The following is a 20,262-nucleotide window of genomic DNA, read 5'->3' as shown; positions in this document are numbered from 1 at the left end:
TATGATGTATTTGGCACATTCATTGTAAATGGGACACATACTTAGGAATGCCTGGGTTTCAGTGAAATATATACAAAACTAAGGACAATCGTTTCAAGATGTCCAGTTCTTTGATTATTGCAACAGAAGCAGAACATTTAAATTCACATATGCCTTTCACAATAGGCATGCTACTATAAATTTTGTGTTTGGGAATGAATGAGAACTTTGGAAGTTTTTCAGACCAATGAGTCCAATTAAACAACAACACACCTCTAAACACTAGTTTTATCACTTCATGGGGCCATACTAATCTCATTTTATTTCTTTAGCTGTTAAAGAACCACAATTGAACTATTTTGGTCCCAGAGGAACTGGAGCAGACATCAACTTTCAAGGTAATTTATTAGTGTTAGCATCAAATATGTGTTGTTATTTATTGGAACAGAGTAGCTGGGATCCAAAAGGCCATGAAAAATGTTCCACATTCACACCTGTGCTTTTATAGTGCAGCTTGCCCCACCCCACACCTATTCAGCTGAGCTGCAGCAACACCACTGTTGGAAAGACAGCTTTGCCCTACTACACCAGCTGCTGCTGGTGAAACCAGTCTATATTTTCTAGTACTATCTCAATTATGATTTCTTGGCTAAACTATTACCCCACTCAAGTGCATCATGCCCCCACTCTGTTTTTCTTTGTATGCAGGGGCATCTCAACTTCCACTTTTACAACCACTTGTCACCCCTGAGCTTTTGGGAGGCCACGTCTACCTCAAATGCACTTTCAGCACTCCAACTTCAGATCCGTCTATAGGTTATGCGGTGGTCTGGTCACGCCTTTCCAAATCCAGAGCGAAAGAACAGCTTCATCATGACACAACGCTGCAGACATTCTCCTACGTGGAGATGGATGGAGTTAATTTCAGATTGGGAGATACGGTAATGCTTTCTTGAAAACAAGGTCAAGCGTTCAGAGGAGCTGAATCTCTCTGCATTTATTTGTTTGTTGGTTTGTTTTTAGCTCTTATTAACTGTTCTCTTGAATCTGAATTTGGCCTGAATCTAAAAGACAGCCCCCAAGTGGGAGTACATTTTAATATAATGTTATTAAATGCTATTTATCAAGTTTAGAACCCTGAGCATTCCAATGCATTAGGAAGTTCACTTATGGTATCCAATTTATTTATCAGAACTTTGGTTGTTGTTACATATCATAGCATTGCTTCTTTTACAACTTACGCCTAAAAATGTCACTGATTAAGGATATGTGTATCATGTCATGGCACTGCTGTAATGACAAACAGGTTTGGTCAGTCTGATCAAAGGACTTACAGCACTAGACTTACTTTCACAAACCAATCCATGTGTCCAAACCTGACATTTTCTCATCTTAGCAGCATCATAACTCTTCTTCTGGATTTCCCTCATTTTCTCATAAATAGAAAAGTATTTCAGGGTTAGAGAAAACCCTTAACTCTAGACAAAGAGCAACTTGGTCTGAAATGAGTAAATGACCTAATAATAACAAATAATTTATTATTTGTATCTGACCAGCTCGCCCTAGCCGCTCTGGGAAGCTTCCAACATATATAAAAACATAACAAAACATTAAACCTTAAAAAAGCTTCCCTATACAGGGCTGCTTTCAGATGTTACTAATCTCCTTGACATCTGATGGGGTGGGGCATTTGATAGGCTCTTGAAGGCTTTTTTGAGGACACAACAGTTCTGAAGAATAAAACTCAAAAAATCCTGTTATGTTTTAGATGCAGATAGCAGGGGTGCCAACTTGAAAGAAAAATGGTGTATGTGTGTGAGCAGGTAAGCCCCACCTGTATAATTAATCACATAATGTGGCACACACATAAACACCATTTGAATGGCAATGCCCATGAAATGGGTGGGGGCTTGGCCCTCTCCAATATTTGATAGGTGGGGCGAAGGGACCTCGACCCCTAGGAGTTGGCTCCTGTGGCATGTAGGCTATCTTTGGTGAAGTGGTCTAAAGCCAGGCAAAGGGCTAGATTGCAGCAAATTAACAACAGTTTAGGCAAAAACAAGACAAGGCATCAAATAGCACTAGCAAGGACAAGTAATCCTGATCTTCCATGGCTGCTCTTTTAAAAGGAACACACACACACACACACACACACACACACAAACAAACACAAACACAAGGTGTGTGTGTGATTTGTGGTATGTGAGACCTTATTTGAGGAATTGCTACCTGCTGTTCCTTTTGTTTATGAGGCCTCATTTGATGCTCCAAAGTTGTAAACTGACCTTAACACCCATCCAGTGCTCTGCATGTGTATTTTCTGATCGTGATGTAAACTGAGGCATCTGTTGGGTTTAGTGGCAGAATCAGCCCGTTCTTCTGTCCCTTGGCAGTGCAGTCTTCAGGAACCTGCACTCATCTCCCTATCAACTTATTTTTCTGAAAGCTGCTGCATGGTTCTGAGTCAAAAGGAGAGGAAAAAATGTTAAAGCTCTGCTTCCAGTTGACTGATATCCATCTACGCTACTTTCCACACATTTCAAACTCTCTCAGCGATATCGTTCAAGCATAATACAAAATTTCCTTCAAGATGTTGTTCATATCATAGCTTTTAATAGAGTCATTGAGCTTTACTGGTCCAATGGAGTTTGAGCTTTTATTAGCATCTCTTTAGATGAAATTGCTAAGGCCTTTTCTTCATAATGCTTATAAGAGCATTTTCCCATACTTTAGGTCCCAATCAGGCCATTCTGGAAACTGTGTCGGCAGAGAAATGTTTGCAAAACTACTGCAGCTTTAATAAATAAATCTATAATCCACTGCTCCCCCTCCCTCCCACCTCGTAAACACTCAACATAGCCCATTCCATCTGATTTGAAATTGTAGCAGTTCCTAAGCCCAATTTAGATTATATTGACAGAGGTCATTCCATACCTGGAGGTACAGCCATCTGTAAATTACAGCAGGCACAGTGTGTGCAATGGGTAATGCTAAGGAAGCAGGATGTGCCAAAGAAACTGGCCAGGTTTTGCTCTGCACAGCAATTTGAAAGTTCATGCGGTGAGATGGCATACATTTTTTTTAAAGGCTTATGCAAAATCACTTTTTTAAAAAAAGTTTGCCAGTGGCAGTGGCCATCTTGCTGATAGGTTACACTGTTTGCAAATGCAACAGCAATAAAATAAAATAAATTCAGCTCCATATACAAGCTTATAAACTGATTTATCTCCGCATTAAGATTAGAGAGAGAGCCGCTTAGCTTCCACCATGAAAGGAAAAGGAGAGAAGTTTTTTCTTTAATTACAGCCTTTCACCACAGAACAATAACTCTACATACATTCTTTTTTAAAAAATAATCACCGCTAATAGGAAGGTTTCTGATGTTTTGGAATGAATTTTCACACTGAGATTCCATATTTCAATACACACGGATTTGCTTTGGTTGACAGTTTCATTATGAATAAAAACAAAACACAGAGCAACCCTACCTGAATTAAGCATATTCTCCATTACAAATGTCTTTGACTTTAATGTAATCTTTGTGGATAACTCAGAGAAAAGCTCATTGTGCTGAGAATGCCAAGAAATTCAGTGCATTTTATGGTCCTTTAGGAAAGTAGTAATATGGAGCACATGTTAGCCTCTTGTTTGAATGCAGGAAGATGCAAAGCAGAGGTCTTCACTTGTATACACAGGGCCCAGGGACCCTGGGAGCCAGGCACATGTGATGCTGTGCCTTCACCCAATGATCAAGACTCCCCAAAAGGCACCATTGCCACCTAGGCCTAGGTGTATCAACACTCACTAGACAAAAAAACAACCCTGAAACTCCATCAGCGGCCAGCAGGGTATCATTGGTGGGTCTGCATTGCTGACCTGGCTTCCCAATACCATGTATCACTGCCTGTTTCTGAGAGGGGGAAGGCCGAGGCAGCAAGGAGCTTAGCACAGTGGGAATACAGAGCCAATCTGATGCTCCCACCACTGTACCAGCACCACAGCAAGCTCTCTGCTGCCTTGGCTCCCCACCCCTCTGTAACTGCCAGTGACACATGGTGTCTGGAAGCCAGTCAGCCCTGATTGCACCACCCCATTGGTCACTACTGAATGAAAGTAAGCTGTGCTTACTAGCATTCTTCATAAACTGTGCCTGAATTTTCAGCCATTCACAGCCTCACTTTAGGAATCCAGAATGCATAGCATTGCGTGAGGGGTGGGTGGATTTTTGTTCTCCACCCAGTGTCACTTTTACATATTTTTATACATAATTCAGTTGCATTTGCATATTAATCTGTAGGCTTTTTTAATTAATTCAGTTTCATTTGCATATTAATCTGTAGTTTGTTTTTTTAGAAAAAACTTAAAACAGGTATATAAATGTATATTTGCTCCTCTAATGCACATATAAGTTTTAAATGCACATTTTGATACATTGAAACTTCCAAGAACTGTGTCGCAACGTTCAGAGAAGCAGAAAACCTGGAAGGAAAGCCAAGTTGTGATTTGCATGTTAGTCTGAGGGGTGTGGGTCAGGTCCTTTTGTTTAGAGATTCAGACCGAATTCAACAAGTATAACGAGGCTTCACCAGGATATACACAATGAAATATATCTCAGAAGCTGGAAAAGTTTAAAAATTTGCCCCAGATAATTGGACGCAAATAAATTTAAATGGGCATAAGCTCCATCTGAAGCACATTAAAACTGGTCATCAGCAAGGCCATCCTCTTCCCCACTTGCATTTGCCTAACTCTAACTGCTGTTATTATGCCTTCTCAAGTTCCTGGATCTCATTACTGTCTTTTGGCTGAATATGCCAGTCTCTTTTTTTTATATTGCAAGTGTTTTAAAAATACTGACAGTAGGATTTTATTTTACTGAAAAGCTTTGGGGGGGAGAGTACCCAACCACAGAGTAGTCAGTCAATGTTGCATTCATACTGCCTGCAGGGTACCTTTTTCATTCTCCCCCCCCCCCCCGTCCCTTGAAATGATAAGATGATAAAAGGAGGGGAAAAGTCTCTGATAGCGGAGTTACAGAGTAGAAGCCAATATTCAGCTGGAGGCAAGAAACTCCTAAGGAAAGCTATCTTAATAATTATGTGACAAACTGTCAAGTCTGTAGATCAGTGACCAATGCGCATATCTGATTGTGAGAAGTTCACACCTGAGTTGTAGAAGAAGAAGAATTCATCCTCAAAAAGGAAGGAGCTGTGCACATAGTATAATGGGTACGGAATGCGCAGTACTTTTCCAATGCAAATATTGTACTTCCCTTCTTGATTCTCCTGGATTGCATTCAAAATCACATACAGTACAATACAGGTGAGACTAGATTTTTCAGATTTCCCCTTGGAAGCGTCTTAATATTGAGTCAGATGTACGGCCCACCCAGGTCAGTATTGTCTACACTGACTGGCAGTGATTTTCAAGGTTTTCAGACAGGAGTCTGTCTCATCCCTGTACTCTGGTTTCTCTTCAGATCATATAAATCTTTCGTCTTTTACTAAAGATTCCCGTGGCTGGAGAAGCCAGGGACCTGGGACTTTCTTCATGCAATGCATGTACCCTACATATATGATTCATCTCCAATGTTTTAAAGGGAACCATGTGGAATTTACAAATTTCTTCCAGGTCTTCCAGAAAACTATAATATGAACTATTTATCCTAGACCTACTTTGGTGAAATAACCAAGTTAGACTAGTGGTCTATCTTAGCTCAGTGTTGTCTCTACAGGCTGGGATCAGCTCATCAGAATTTTATGCAGGGGTTCCTTCCCAGTCCTACCTGCAGCTAGTGGGGAATGAACCTGGGGCATCCCACCTGCAGAGCAGATTCTGTGCCACAAAGCTATGGCTCTTCCCCAAATTTCAGTGGGAACTATGGATTTGGATTGCATATTCATTTTGTAAAGGGGTAAATGCATTAACATTGGCCACCTCATGAGACGAGAAGACTCCCTGGAAAAGACCTTGATGTTGAGAAAGATTGAGGGCACAAGGAGAAGGGGAAGACAGAGGACGAGATGGTTGGATAGTGTTCTCGAAGCTACCAGCATGAGTTTGACCAAACTGCGGGAGGCAGTGGAAGACAGGAGTGCCTGGCGTGCTCAACACTCATCTTTTTTCTTTTTCTTTTTGCATCCTTTTTTTTTTTTACAAAAATGAAAAGTTCTGGTATAAGGACCACTTCACATTGTACAGATTTTTGTTCAAGGTACAGTACTTGCTGGTTTAGCCTTGGAAAAGTGGAAGGGGAAAAAGTTTACTAGGGTGAAAGAACCCCATTAAGATAGTAGATGGTGTGTTGCCTCAGTGGAGATAACAATTGTATCGCTACTGTATGAGCAAACATAATTGGCCAGAACTCTTGCGCTTTCTGAAAAATAGACCTTGCTGTCCTTTGGACAGTGTTTATACACTGGGTAAAAGCGAGGAAATGACTTCTCAAAACCGAAGCTCAACATATGATATAAAAGGTATCTCTGTCTTTTTAGAAAGGATTTATTTTAACCTAAACTAGTGCAAAGCCTTGTCCCTTGAACACAGCCTAAGAAAGCAGGCAGTGAGTTTCTGTATGGGAGCTATACTTAGGTTGTTGGATAGAATTTGGATAGTACAATACAAATGCGCAGCCTCCCTCTTTCCTGGTAACTTAGGCTGTGACCCAAAAGCTACGTAAGCTGAACTCAACAGCTGATCTCCCCTCTCTGAGGTTTTTTATTTTGCATTTTTCTTTGAGCAGCAGGCTTCATATCATACCACAAAATGATTTCACAAGCCCCTCATTTTCTCGGTCTTTTGTCATCTGCTGTCAAGGGATGTTTTCCAAGAAACATATTCTAAAGAGAAGTTAAGCATGTAGAACTAGCTCAACAGTTCTTTTAAGTCTTGCCACAATCTCCAATTCATTGACCCACACCTAATGCACTGCCACTGGGACACAACCTTTCTTTAAATGCCAGGGCTTATCCCACTGGTGACACTTGTGTGATCCCACCCAAACTGAGCCCTGCACGATGGTGTCCTTAACATGACAGTTATGCCAATCATCTTTATTTTCCTGATAAATTTTCCTGATATCAGCTTTGATAAAACCAAATAAAATAAAACATAGCCACCACAAAAACCTGGTGGCCACTTTGCAATGACCTCCCCCCCCCCATCCTGGCCACCCTTTTTAAAACCATAATATTCTAGAAACAGGATTTCAGGCACATTACATTTTGGAAAGTAAAGTGGCAGCTGAAACTATGGCTGTATAGAGGACCACCTCTCTTCAGGACCTGGACAACACTCTGCTAAGCATCACTAAACTCTTGCACACACCCTCTTAAAGCCAGCTATGAAGGTAGGTGCATGCACTGATGTGTAGCCTGAGGGTTACAGTTGTGCTTCTCACAGTAAGCATGCAACCTTTGAAGGACAGATATGTGTGTCATCAAAGCCCTGTTTGAACAAGTTTAGAATAGAGACAAGGGAACATGCACAATCCCTGCCTCCCATGTCCCTGGCCATGTTGCCTGGTCTTCAGACCATGTGATTAGCACAAAGGTCTCTAAAGGGTTTTGAAAACATTTTCAGCTGAACTTGCGTAGAAGCTTCCTCACAAGTGAAAACTCTGGCTTGTCAAGGTTTCTAGTAGTGGGGACAGTTTCTAAGCACATTCAATCAAACATACTTTAAATACAATGCACTGCAATACAATACAATACAATACAATACAATACAATACAATACAATACAATACAACCTTCAGAAATCCATGCAAAGATCTAAAGAGCAGCTTGAGTGCTGATGGATGTTGAAGGCAAGGCTTGCATGTGTGTCCCTGGAACATGAATGCCTGATTAACTATTTCAGAAAGGTACAAATTGCCCCTGGGTGTTTTGAGAGGCATGTCTGCCATTAATGTTTTTTGTTTTGTTTTTTATATATTTACGCCTGAAAATTGTGGTGTAGAACAAATACAGCTGCAGAAATCACTACACAATCACCACAAATCAGCTTTAATGTTCTACAGTGGTACCTCGGGTTACAGACGCTTCAGGTTACAGACTCCACTAACCCAGAAATAGTACCTCAGGTTAAGAACATTGCTTCAGGATGAGAACAGAAATCGCGTAGTGGCAGCGGGAGGCCCCATTAGCTAAAGTGATGCTTCAGGTTAAGAGCAGTTTCAGGTTAAGAACAGACTTCCAGAATGAATTAAGTTCTTAACCTGAGGTACCACTGTACTGATTAATAACCAGATGCCCTAGTTTCCAGCTAGCATTATTTCTGAACATCAAAACTACCTGATCCAAGCCTACCCAGAGTGAGGGATATCAGCTTTTAATTGCTACAGAAGACACCTATGGATATCTGTAAGTACATGGAATTTTCCATTTCAAGATATAAGAGGATGGCTGCCCCCCATGGGTTCCCCACTTGGCGAATGCATTGGCTTTGCAGTCAGCAAAGGGAAAGACAAAACAGCAAAATCAGTCTTCATAGAGTAGAATATCTCAGCCAAACCTTTACAACACCTTCAATCACTCTTCATAAACTCTTAATTTAAAAAGGGAAAAAAAGTTGTAAAATGAACAATTTATTTATTGCAGGTCTTTTGCACTGTCACAGCTTTTAGGTGGGACTCTCCTGATCAACAGTCTTTCCCTGAAGAAAGCGATGGATTCTATGCTGGGATTAAGGTAACAGCAAAAGACCTCATTTAACAAACTTCTCTAGCATATCCTCAATGGAGATTTCTATATTAACCACCTTGCTCCGCAAGACAACACACTGTAAAATTGGCTTTGGTGATTATAAACAGTGTACTTCTTAGGTGCCCAAGGAGAAAATGTCTCCAAAAATTGCCTGCCATTCTATCAATCATTCTATCAGACTTTCTAAAGGCACTAACAGCTACAGCATCTAGGTGCCAAGAAATGTATTGTGAAAGTGTTTCATGTTCATTCACCTTCCGAGAGGTGATTATATGCAACCTTAAGTAGATAGGCACAGTTCTGCAAATTCAGAGTGATTTGGTCATAATGCCTGAGCACTTGCGGTTGTCTCTCACACAATGTGAAATAAAAGTTGGGACGTCTTTAAATGGACAGCTTTTGCGAAGACTGGCATTTAGCGTCTGCATCCTTTGAATACTGCGCTCTCCCATTCACAAAACTCTGGGGGCAACCCCCCATTATGTTAATGGAGAATTTTAGCAGACTAAAACATTTTCTGACCTTGGCTGGCCATTCAGTAGCAGATATTTCATAAAAGAGCCTTTCTTTCCCCCTTTGTTAGCTTTTTCTGGAATGCAATATAAATAACTGGCCAAAAAAAAAAATGTCATTCCATTAAGGAGGCTGTAGTACAGATTAGTTTTCAAAAGCTGAGCCTATAAAAACAAGGACCTGCATGCTAAGTCTGCCATTATTATTTATGGGACAATACATTATTTATGGGGCAGACTTCACTTTGATTCATACCTAATGCCTTTGATGGGAGACCTAACAGCACAATCCCCATCTTTAGGTAATGTGGCATCTCTCTCTTTCGAAAACTCATATGACACCATAGACTGCAGAAACCACAGAGATACAGACTCCAGAGCAGGGTGAGGGGTGCATCTACCTGGCTCTCAATACTTAGCCCATGTCCCTTCTACAGGCTACAGTTCTCTCTGGCCCCATTTTGCTCCCCTCAAGTGTTTTTGTTTGTCTGGCATAACTCCTTGAACTGTGCTAATGCCTCTTGCTTGCCTGGAGGGTGGATGGAGAGAGATGTGTGTAAGAAACCTATAACTGTGTGGCTGGAATGTAGCCTATTTGTTGAACAAAGGTTCAAATCACACTCAATACTCTGACCACTTTTGTATCTGTCTCCACCCACCACTGGCTTGCAGTCCTCAGGTGGTTCTCCGAGAGGGAAGGAATCCCCTGGGCCCAAAACAAACCAAAACAACACAAAATCTGCCCTTGCTCCAGAAACTAAAATACAGGGACTGTGTCTTCTTTTTCACTGCATTGTTAAAAATTATTATTATTTTGCTTTGGCAGCAAACCTGGGAGAAGAAAGAATCTATCTGTTTCCCCTCCATTATCATTCTGTCATTTCATTTAGGGTTAGAAAGAATGGTAAGATGTGATGGGCTCTGCAGAAACCTTTTTTTTTTTAAGAGTGGGGTGTTGTATGTGGCACAATCATTTCCAGTTATGGGTTGTTCATCTTTATCTTCAGATGCATAAGCAACTATTCCATGGCACTTGTTTATATGTAACCATCAGGGAAGGGAACGGGTAGCAAGAGTAAACTCTGCATCTTGTATTCTCCAACAGGAAAGCCACCAGAGCCATTCCGCTGTGAAACCAGTTATGTACTGTTTTTCATTTGGAACAAAATAAGGAAACTGTTAAGAAATGAGGGAACTCAGGCCGGGGACAGAGGGAGTGACTCTGTATTAGAGCATATACTCAGTATCTATAACAGCTGTTCTTCTGACTCCAAGGTGATGCCCTCAACATACTGTTGGACTACAACTCCCATCAGCCCCAAGCAGCATGGCCCATGTCCAGGGATAATGGGGGTTGGAGTCCAAAATAACAGGAAGGCACCAGGTTGGGGAAGGATGATCTATAAGGTTTCTGTTTCAACCCTAGCATCTCCAACTGGACATTGGAAAGTAGCAGGTACTGGGGTGGGGGAACCTTACCTTAAGCCCCAGAGAGCTTCTCCAGTAGTGTAGCCAATACTTAACATGATGGAGAAACAAATGGCCAGAATCTGCACACTCAACCCTACCATTAGGTTGAGGGAGGGAGCTGCTTGAGGCAGTACGTAGCTGCTTGAGGGCGAGGATTAGTAGGGAGGTGTTGAAAGATAGAGATGTGTGTCTTGTCTGCCTCTGTGTTGTCTACACAAGGCAGCCATGGAGTGCAATGGAGGCTGCTGCCCTACTGCTAGTAATGAAATAAGATTCAGCTGTCTGCCCAGCTGGCTCTTGTACATGGAACAGGGAGGTGTCATCTCGCCTTTCACTTCAGGCAACAAAATGTCTCAGGTTGGTCCTGGACTCTGCATAAAGCATATGCATTAGCATAAATTAGTCCCCCCCCCCTTTACCTTACACATAGAAAGTAGAGTAATGTGCAAGCCATATGACCAGCTAATTATCCTAATATACAGCCCAGCACATTTTAATTAACTTTTTTTTTTTACTAGTAGCTCTGCACTGAGCAAATCGGTTCCATGCTGTTAGTTATTAGGATTTTTCAAAAGGATTTTTTTCTCCTGCATCAGAAATAAGAAACAATTACCCTGCTATTCCTGAAAATGATTTTGTAATTACTGAAGATGTTCAAAAGCAAAAGGTAACATTAGGAAATTAAGGCAATTTTTACTTAATAAGCAATTACGGTGGCTAATTTGGCAGAATGTTTGAGAGCTAAGCAGAAGCCTCGGCGAGCCACCAAAATAGCAATTTCACCTTATCTTGGAGTAGCAGCAAGCTCAGATCTTCTTAACGTGCTATCAAAGTCGTGAGAGAGAATAAGGAAGGCAAAGGCTGAATAAGACACCATGTGAAAACCCTTCCTTAGTGACTGGTTTCAACAACGCAAAAGCACAGCAATAGGTGCAAATAATTTGTCTCTAAAGCAACTTGAGGCTGCCTCCTCTCTCCCTTTCCTCTTATGAACACAAGAAGCTGCCTTAGCCTGAGTCTGCCCATCAAGCCCATTATTGTGCATTCTCACTGACAGCAGCTCTCCAAAGCTTTAGATCCAGATCTTTCCCAGCTCTGCTATCTCTGAGGGTCTTTAAATAGGGAAGTTTGGCACTGACTCTTCTGCATGCAAAACTACATGCTATACCACGGAGCTGTGACTTCTCAAGACATTGCCCATATGTCACCAACATAGCACCTGCGGCCACACATGCACCTACAGAGGTCTTCCCTGGTGCAAACAGGATCCCATCCCGCAGAGCTGGCTCGCCCAGGAGGTGGGGAGGAAACACCTGCCTCAGGCAGTGGAAGTGCAAGAGGCCGTGCTCTACCTGCCCCATCACTTCTGCTGCCTAAAGGAAGGCATTCTGGCATGTGCCATTGGCGTTTGTCTTCTCTGTCCCCAGGTGGAGAAGATGAGCAGCTACGTTTTGAGGTGCACCCCGGCTCTTACCAAATTTGGCAAAAGCCAGGGCATTTCCGGGTGACACATTGCTGATTGAGTCCCATTCCCCAGATTGGAGAAGCTAAGCGGCAACATTTTGAGGAAGTGCCCCGGCTGCTGACAAGTTTAGCAAAAGTTGGGGGCGCAGTAGCAGGAAGGGCAAGTTTTGAATATCTTTCCTTCAGAGATTCAAAACTTTGAAAGAGCCCAACAAGACAATGACAATAATCCACCAACAGGATACAAATCAATATGGCTAACCTGATCCAAAACACTCACCCACCCCACTCACACACGAAAACAAAGATCACCACAGCTAATCACAAACAAACAACCACACCCTAGGCCAACCCCAACCTCTCTCACCACCAAAGGAACACAAGTGAACAGCAGAGACAGTGGCGTAGCGTGGGGGTGCAGGGGGGCCGGGCGCAACATCTGGGGGGGGGCGCTCTCAGCTCTCTGCCCCTACCTGGCTCATTCACTCTCTCTCACTGCAGTGCTGGCTGTGCGAATCCGATCGAAGCCGCCGGGTCGCCGCCCACTGTGGAGGGGGGGTGCCAGGTGTGCAGTGCGGTGCGGAGTTAGGGGGCGCAAATTACTTGCCTTGCCCCGGGTGCTGACAACGCATGCTACGCCACTGAGCAGAGAACCTGCACAAGCAACGCTGACACCAAACCCTACATATATTAAGAAAAATAGAAACATTGCCATCTGACCCCACCCATCTTTCCCCCTTTTCTTCCTAATGTCTCAACAAATGAAACTGATTTGTAAAAATGTTACATGGAAAAAATACGAGAGAGAGAGAGACATTGCACATGTCTTTTGTAAATCAAGAAAATCTTTAATAAAAAACAAAACAAAATCTTGGAAACTACTCTTCATTCTCCCTCCCCAAATTAGCCTTAAAAAAATGTTTTTTAAAAATCTAGATATTGCCTGCTTTTTCAGGGAAAATGTTCCTCCTTCTTGAAAGGGAAACTTCTGATGCAATAACTGAAAATTTACTTGTGCCTTAAATCAGAGGCATTTGCCATCAAAACAGGCCAAGGCTTAATATGAGTGCAGTGTAAGACTGATCATCTGTCTCTATTTCCAGTTTGTGCCAGAATCCATACAAATTTCAGAAGATAGTGAAGAGCATATTTTGACAATCCTAAGTACCATCCCTATTACCTGTCTGGGCCAGGATGACATCTGTAAAATTACTTTGCAGCTGACTACCGGGGGTTCTGGTAAGAGTCTTATGTCAGTGAGCATTTGATCAAGCACTTTTGCTGACTTTCCCTGAAATCTCTGTAATGAATCTAAGAGCATAGCATAGGTAGGAGAACCGCCATCATTTACTGCTAGAGGGCTTCATAAGACAAACAAAGTGATTGGCTGTAAAACCAGAGAGATGAGGGGAAAGTACTTAAAGCTTGTGGTCAGTGCATTAAACTATTTGGCTTAATGTTTTAGGCTAATTTGACTAATAACGGTATTACTTATTTACTTATAGTCACGTACATAAAGGTGTGTACACACGTGTGTGTGTGTGTGTGTGTGTGTGTGTTTACTGCAATAAACTCACTAGCTAGATCAATCACTTCCTCTCAATCCTAGTTACTTATTTGTAAGATTTGAACATATTTGTATGGAAGAAAATGATATGATGATGATGATGATGATGATGATGATGATGATGATAATTGCACGTTGGCCCTGTTATGTTGCTGGCCACTGGAGTAATTTCTTTGGAAGCCTGGTGATGGCTTAAAAATATCATTGCTTTGAGAAGTTGTGCCACTGTAGCAGATGTCATATCCTGTGTACTCATCACTAACTAGTGCAATAAATATTAGGATCCGGTTGCAATGTTACTTAGATGGTTAAAAAATAATGGGTGGTTCTTCTGATCAGGAACTACTTCTCCTTATCATTGAAAGCTCTTAGGCTGCAATTCTAAACACACTAACAACTGAACACAGCAGAAAGACGTCAACATCCAAAGGAGTGCACTGTTGTAAATCTGTTCTACAGTTTACTACTGATGCTTCAGAAGAAACATCTGATGCAGGCTGAAATTATAAATGAAGCAACACACAGTGCACACAATCCAAAAAAGCCCCCAATAAATAGGGAGCTACACACACACACACACACACAGCTATTTGTGCAACAGACTCCTGCTTGTGCAAACTTCCCCTTCTCCCCCCCCCCCCCCGCATCCCTCATGTACTTCTAAAATGGGGGATATACAGAGGGGAGGGGAGAAAGGGGAAGCCCCACTGCCTTTGCTAGTGCAACACTGGATCTTGCACATAACATAACTGACGGCAAGGGTCAAACTACAGTGTCCATCAGCCGCGCCGGGTATATGGGGCAAAAGGGGCCTAAACCCCCTCAATATTTTGAGGCAGGGGGTGCAGCCCCCCTAATATTGAGGGGGCTACCATCCCCCACTGTCCCTGGGTGAGCGCCAGTGTGGCAAGTGGGAGGCCGATTTTCGCCCTCCGTGCTGCCCTCTGCAATCGTCAGAGCATCCCGGTAGACACCCCCACGTCCAAGCAGGTGTGGCCCAACGGGGGGCGGGGCATCACACATGTGATGTCACACACACTCGACAGTCCCACCAACTCGGTGTGCCTGGTGCCCAGAATTCTTTGAGGAAAAGAATGTGCTTCAAATGTATAGACGTGCACATAGTAGATGACTATGAGCTGTGATGATTCTCTATCCTAAGGCTTGCAGTGTAATGGTATATTTTATCCTGCGAACCTCCCTGAGACCTTCAGGTATAGGGTGGTATACAAAACAAACAAACACACAAACAAACAAATTAATAAAATGCCTACCTGAGAGTAAGTTCCATCAAATTTAATAGGACTTAGTTCTTAGTATACACATATATGTAGGGTTGTGATTATTTCAGTGGTGTTGAAGAAGATTGTTTCAGTGATATAAAATACGACACATTTTATATTAGTATGCATTTACAGCTAAACATTTCATGAGTATTGATATATTTGTGTTATTTAACTGATCCTTGATCTAAAGGCCATTTCACATTTTACCTTATCTGACACAGAGATTGTCAGTATTGTGTTTAATGTATGAAGAGTGACACAAATGTCATTTTTTTGCATGAAGTACTGCTGCTGGGAAGCTGATATAAGAGTCCTTATGCAGAAAGACATTTTCTCAATCCATCACCTGTGACAAAGCTCCCCCCCCCAAGTGAAGATGACTTGTGCCAGAAAGCAATATGTGAAGAAACCTATAGAATAGGTTTTTTAATACTTAAAAAAAATAATCAGCTCATGTTTGAGGCTGCTGGATGTAAAATATATAACACAGATTTAAATGACATATTTAAAATTGAAAGACCTACATTGGCTCCCAGTACGTTTCCGAGCACAATTCAAAGTGTTGGTGCTGACCTTTGAAGCCCTAAAAGACCTCGGTCCAGTATATCTGAAGGAGCGTCTCCACCCCCATCATTCAGCCCGGACACTGAGGTCCAGCGCCGAGGGCCTTCTGGCGGTTCCCTCACTGCGAGAAGCTAACTTACAGGGAACCAGGCAGAGGGCTTTCTCATTAGTGGCACCTGTCCTGTGGAACGCCTTCCCACCCGATGTCAAAGAGAACAACAACTACCAGACTTTTAGAAGACATCTGAAGGCAGCCCTGTTTAGGGAAGCTTTTAATGTTTAACAGACCACTGTTTTTTAATATTTTGTTGGAAGCAAATTTGTTGGGTATGTATGTATGTATGTATAAATAAATTATTATTATTATTATTATTATTATTATTATTATTATTTCATATCTAGCAAAGCTAAAATATCATAGTGAATATTGGTCATTCACAAATGCAGAAAGAGATCTCCAAATTCAAGCAATCTCATGATGAATTCTGTAAAACAGGAGATTTCTATTTTGATTTGTTTTCTGCTGTGATGCATGTTCTGGTGAACTAGCCTTTTATATAGCCTTTTTGTGCTGGTACTTACCAGTATGAAGTACTGAAACCCTTTTCTTTTCTTTTCTTTTCTTGGAGGGAGGAGAGAGAGAGAGAGAGAGAGAGAGAGAGAGAGAGAGAGAGAGAGAGGTGATATATGAGATTTAAAATAGAGAGAGAGAAGTGTGTATTTTTCTTGCTGCCATTTTTTGCATGTAATGGTTCTGTTTGAGTTCATGTCTGGCTGTTGTAATAGCAACAATTATTCTGATCACAGATGGAAAACCATCCATCTTCCTTTGATTAAAAAGAAAACCTAGCTATTAACTTCTCAACAGAGTTATGAATGCCAATATATTTGCATTTTAGATGATCTGGGAAGGAGGTCCCCAGACATCGCTCTCTCAGCATGCCAGGTGGCTCTGGAACACATGCCCTGCCAGGAAGGTAGCTGTGCAAGAGCTTCGGTAGCTGTAAGGGCTGTGAATGACTTCACCGAGGATGGAAACCTCACCAGCTATATCAGAGTGGAGCCTGTCCAAACGAGCGAGCCGCTTTGGCGGGATTATACACCAATGGATGTCAAAGTAGGTTTAAACAAACAATGAGTTTGATAGGAGCATTCTAACCAAGGCATTGCTGTCCTATTTATTTTTGTATTTGTAATTCACTTTTCTGTCCCAGAGAAAATCCCCCCATCCACTTTATGTGTACCCTTTTATCATGTTTTCCCCTCCAACCACCCCAAGTAATTTCACATTTGATAATCTGAATATGGCCAGAGAACTGCAGCTAATCATGTCTCTCTAGCAAGCGTAACTTTTTAATATTTTTTATTTTCAAATATAGTACATGTTTGTCCCATTGTGTCCCATTTGGAGCTATAAGGTTAAAAAAACAACACTACACCTAAAAATGTGTGTGAAGCAATCTTAAGTGTGCATGAGTGCAGATGTAGGCAATGATCCTAAACACATGTATTTGAAAGTAAGTCTCATAGTCTGATACGATTTACATATGACTAAATGCTTATGATCAGCAAGAAAGCTAAGATTGCACAACCATAATTGAAAGGAATCAATGGAATTTCTGGGGTAAATCCTAATAAGTGTCTTGAGATTCTGTGTCAATGTTTAACTCTCTGTGGTATCACTTTGTAGACATTGACAATGAATCTCAAATTTGTTGTTCTAATAAAAATATTTGTTTCATCTGCTAACAAGGTTCTGATATATAGTTGATCTGATTATATTAAAAGCTTACAACAATGAAGCCAAGATCAGGCTCTAATTAAAAATCTTCACTAAGTGATTTAATTCAAACTACATACTAAAACATGTAAAGGTCAAAAGAGCCAAGAATTGCTTGCTTCTAAATATGATAATGAACTACTGTTGGAATAGACCCTATGTAATACTTCTGGTTTTGAAACTGGTTTTATTTAAAGAAGTGCCTTAATTTCAGTCAGATATCTGCTTCTCGCATTATGGGGAAAGTTTCACATTGCCACGCTAACAAAGCAACTCACTATATAAGGAGGCTTTGCTTGACAAATTTGATGTTTATGAATTCTGATATGAACAGACCAGATCTTGGATTGATGTGCAGATCTGATCAGAATTTAGTATTTATCTTTGTTCTCGTTCTTGAAGGTTCAGACCCAAATATAGGCTCAAAAAACGTAAAAAACTTGTTTTTAAAATGTGTATTTTCCAATAATTTTTTTTGGAAGAACCTACTTTTAAAATATCATGGAATCATAGAGGTGTAGAGTCAGAAGGGATCCCAAGGGTAATCTAGTCCAGTGTTCCCCAACCTTGGGCCTCCAGCTGTTTTTGGACTACAATTCCCATCATCCTTGACCACTGGTCTTGCTAGCGAGGGATGATGGGAGTTGTAGTCCAAAAACATCTGGAGGCCCAAGGCTGGGGAACACTGATCTAGTCCAACCCCCTGCAATGCAGGAATCACAGCTAAAGAATCCCCAACAGATGGCTATCCAGCCTGTTTAATAACCTCCAGATAAGTGCACCACCTTCTGAGATAGTCCATTTTCCTGTCAAGCTGCTCTTGCCATCAGAAACTTCTTCCTAATGTTTATCTGGAATTTGAATCCATTGGTTCTAGTCCCACCCTTTGGAGTAGCAGACTTGGGTACTATGGCACCCTGTGCAAAGCCAAAATTTGGCAACTCCCCTCCCCTGGAAGTGCCCAGCTTTGGGAAGGAAGCACAAGGGATTTGAGAAGATCCTGGAGCCCTTCCACCTCCTTCCTAAAGCTGAGAAAGTGCTAACTAGGCTTTGAGAAGGAGGCAGAAGGATTCCAGGACTCTGTCAGAGCCTCACTCCTCCTTCCCAAAGCCTAGTTCCTTGCTTACTAGGTTTTGAGACAGTGATACCTTGGCTCAGTGCCCAGTGCTTGCACATTGCTCAAACGGCACTAAATCTGCTCCTGAAACAAGCTTGCTCCAATGTTGATGTGACTTCCCTTCAGATATTTGTAGATTGCCATCATATCACCTTTCAGTCTTCTCTTCTCCAGGCTAAATATACCCAACTCCCTCAACAATTTCTCATAATGCTTGGTTTCCAGACCCTTTACCATCTTGGTCATCTTCCTCTGCACATGTCTCATCTTGTCAATGTCCTTCTTAAATTCTGGTGTCCAGAACTGGACACAGTACTCCAGGTTGAGTCTGACCAAGGCTGGATAAGGTAGCACTATTCCTTCCCTTCTGGACATTATACATCTGTTGATGCAACTTAGAATGGCATTAGCTTCCCACCCACTTGGTGAATCACGCTGTTGCCTCATACTGAGTTTATGGTCTACTATGACCCCTAGATCCTTTTCACATGTACAGTTCCCAGTGTCACCCATCCTATATTTGCGCATCTGATTATTCCTGCGTAAGTGTAGAACCTTATGTCTGTCCCTGTTGAAATTCATTTTGCTACTTTTGGCTCTGCAGTCTGTTAAGAGCATCTTCAGTACTAATTCTGTCTTCTGAGGTATCAGCTACACCTTCCAGTTTTATATCATCTGAAAATTTGTCCTTCACCAGGGTTGTAGCTGACAATAGTCACACCCAGAACAGACCTACTGAAATGAATGAACATGATTATGTTAAATCCATTAATTTCTGAGTATTTAATTAGATGCAACCATCATACTTACATGTGAATTTTCTTGTGGCTTTTAAGAACTCTCAGATTAACACAGAAACTAATGACTTATTAGTAAGCACGTGCAAAAATGACATGGATCAGAAATAATTGATTCATTGATCGCTGCTTTGCTTTTCAGGATTCTAGATTTCACACACTTCCAGTTAAAAACTTTTTTATTGTAAACTTTTTTTGGATAGGCAGGGAGAGACTTGTTTTTTTGCTGATGTTTACCTAGAAGAAATAAATTATATAGCCTTTATATACTTGCTGGGTGCATATAAAATAAGTAATGATAATAAGTAAAACACAGGAAATACTGATCCTGTAACACACTTTAAAAGTCACATTTTGTTTCATTCACCCATAAAAGTCAAATGCAGCCCATAATGTTTTATGAGTAAAAAAATAAAATAAAAAAATGGAGCTCTGCCTCAGAGACTGTATGCATTACACATCTCATTTTAACTAGGTCACAGTTCAAGACCTCCCCACAGAGAACTGCTACTCTTTGACTGATCCACACATCATCACATTTGATGGATGGTGAGTATTCTTTCATGAAGCTATTTGGCTTCACAATAATGATATGCTTTAGTATTCTGTTCAGCTATCTAGGATGCTATTTTATGAGTTTACAGTAAATGCTGTAGTGCAGAATCCAAGGGACGTTAAACACACACATGAAAAAAAATGCCTTCCAAGTTTCTAGCATTTGCTGTCACACCCAGAAAGACTTGTGAGACCAGAAAATAGGATGATAGTTATAGCTATTAAAATATAACAACAAACCAATTAACCAGATTAACTAAATTCCAATAGCTTCTGCAAATTAGGATTTAATTAAGGCTGTGTGTACGTTATACCTTTAAATCACATTTGAAGTATATTTTCCTCCTCAAAAAGCTATAGGTGGTGCAATTTCTTAAGAGGTGCTGGGAATTCCAACTCTGTGCGGGGTTAACTACAGTGCCTAGAATACTTTTAAAGGTATTGTGTGCACACTGCTGGACATATA

General features: G+C 41.3%; 1 protein-coding gene across 1 annotated transcript in view; it reads left to right on the top strand.

The window, feature by feature from the left end:
• Positions 1-20,262, top strand: part of LOC309517755 (von Willebrand factor D and EGF domain-containing protein-like) — a 203,155-nt gene that overhangs the window by 51,076 nt on the left and 131,817 nt on the right. Inside the window, exons 4-9 of the mRNA XM_082197221.1 lie at positions 312-377; positions 688-920; positions 8,580-8,669; positions 13,234-13,369; positions 16,447-16,664; positions 19,717-19,790. Coding sequence (XP_082053347.1) covers positions 312-377; positions 688-920; positions 8,580-8,669; positions 13,234-13,369; positions 16,447-16,664; positions 19,717-19,790 — 817 coding nt within the window. The remainder of the gene's footprint in view (positions 1-311; positions 378-687; positions 921-8,579; positions 8,670-13,233; positions 13,370-16,446; positions 16,665-19,716; positions 19,791-20,262) is intronic.

The sequence above is a fragment of the Podarcis vaucheri genome, assembly GCF_965113315.1.
Source record: "Podarcis vaucheri genome assembly, chromosome: 1".
Lineage (NCBI taxonomy): Eukaryota > Metazoa > Chordata > Lepidosauria > Squamata > Lacertidae > Podarcis > Podarcis vaucheri.
The sequence above is the reverse complement of the archived record's forward strand: the minus strand, read 5'-3'. Positions and strand labels throughout refer to the sequence as shown.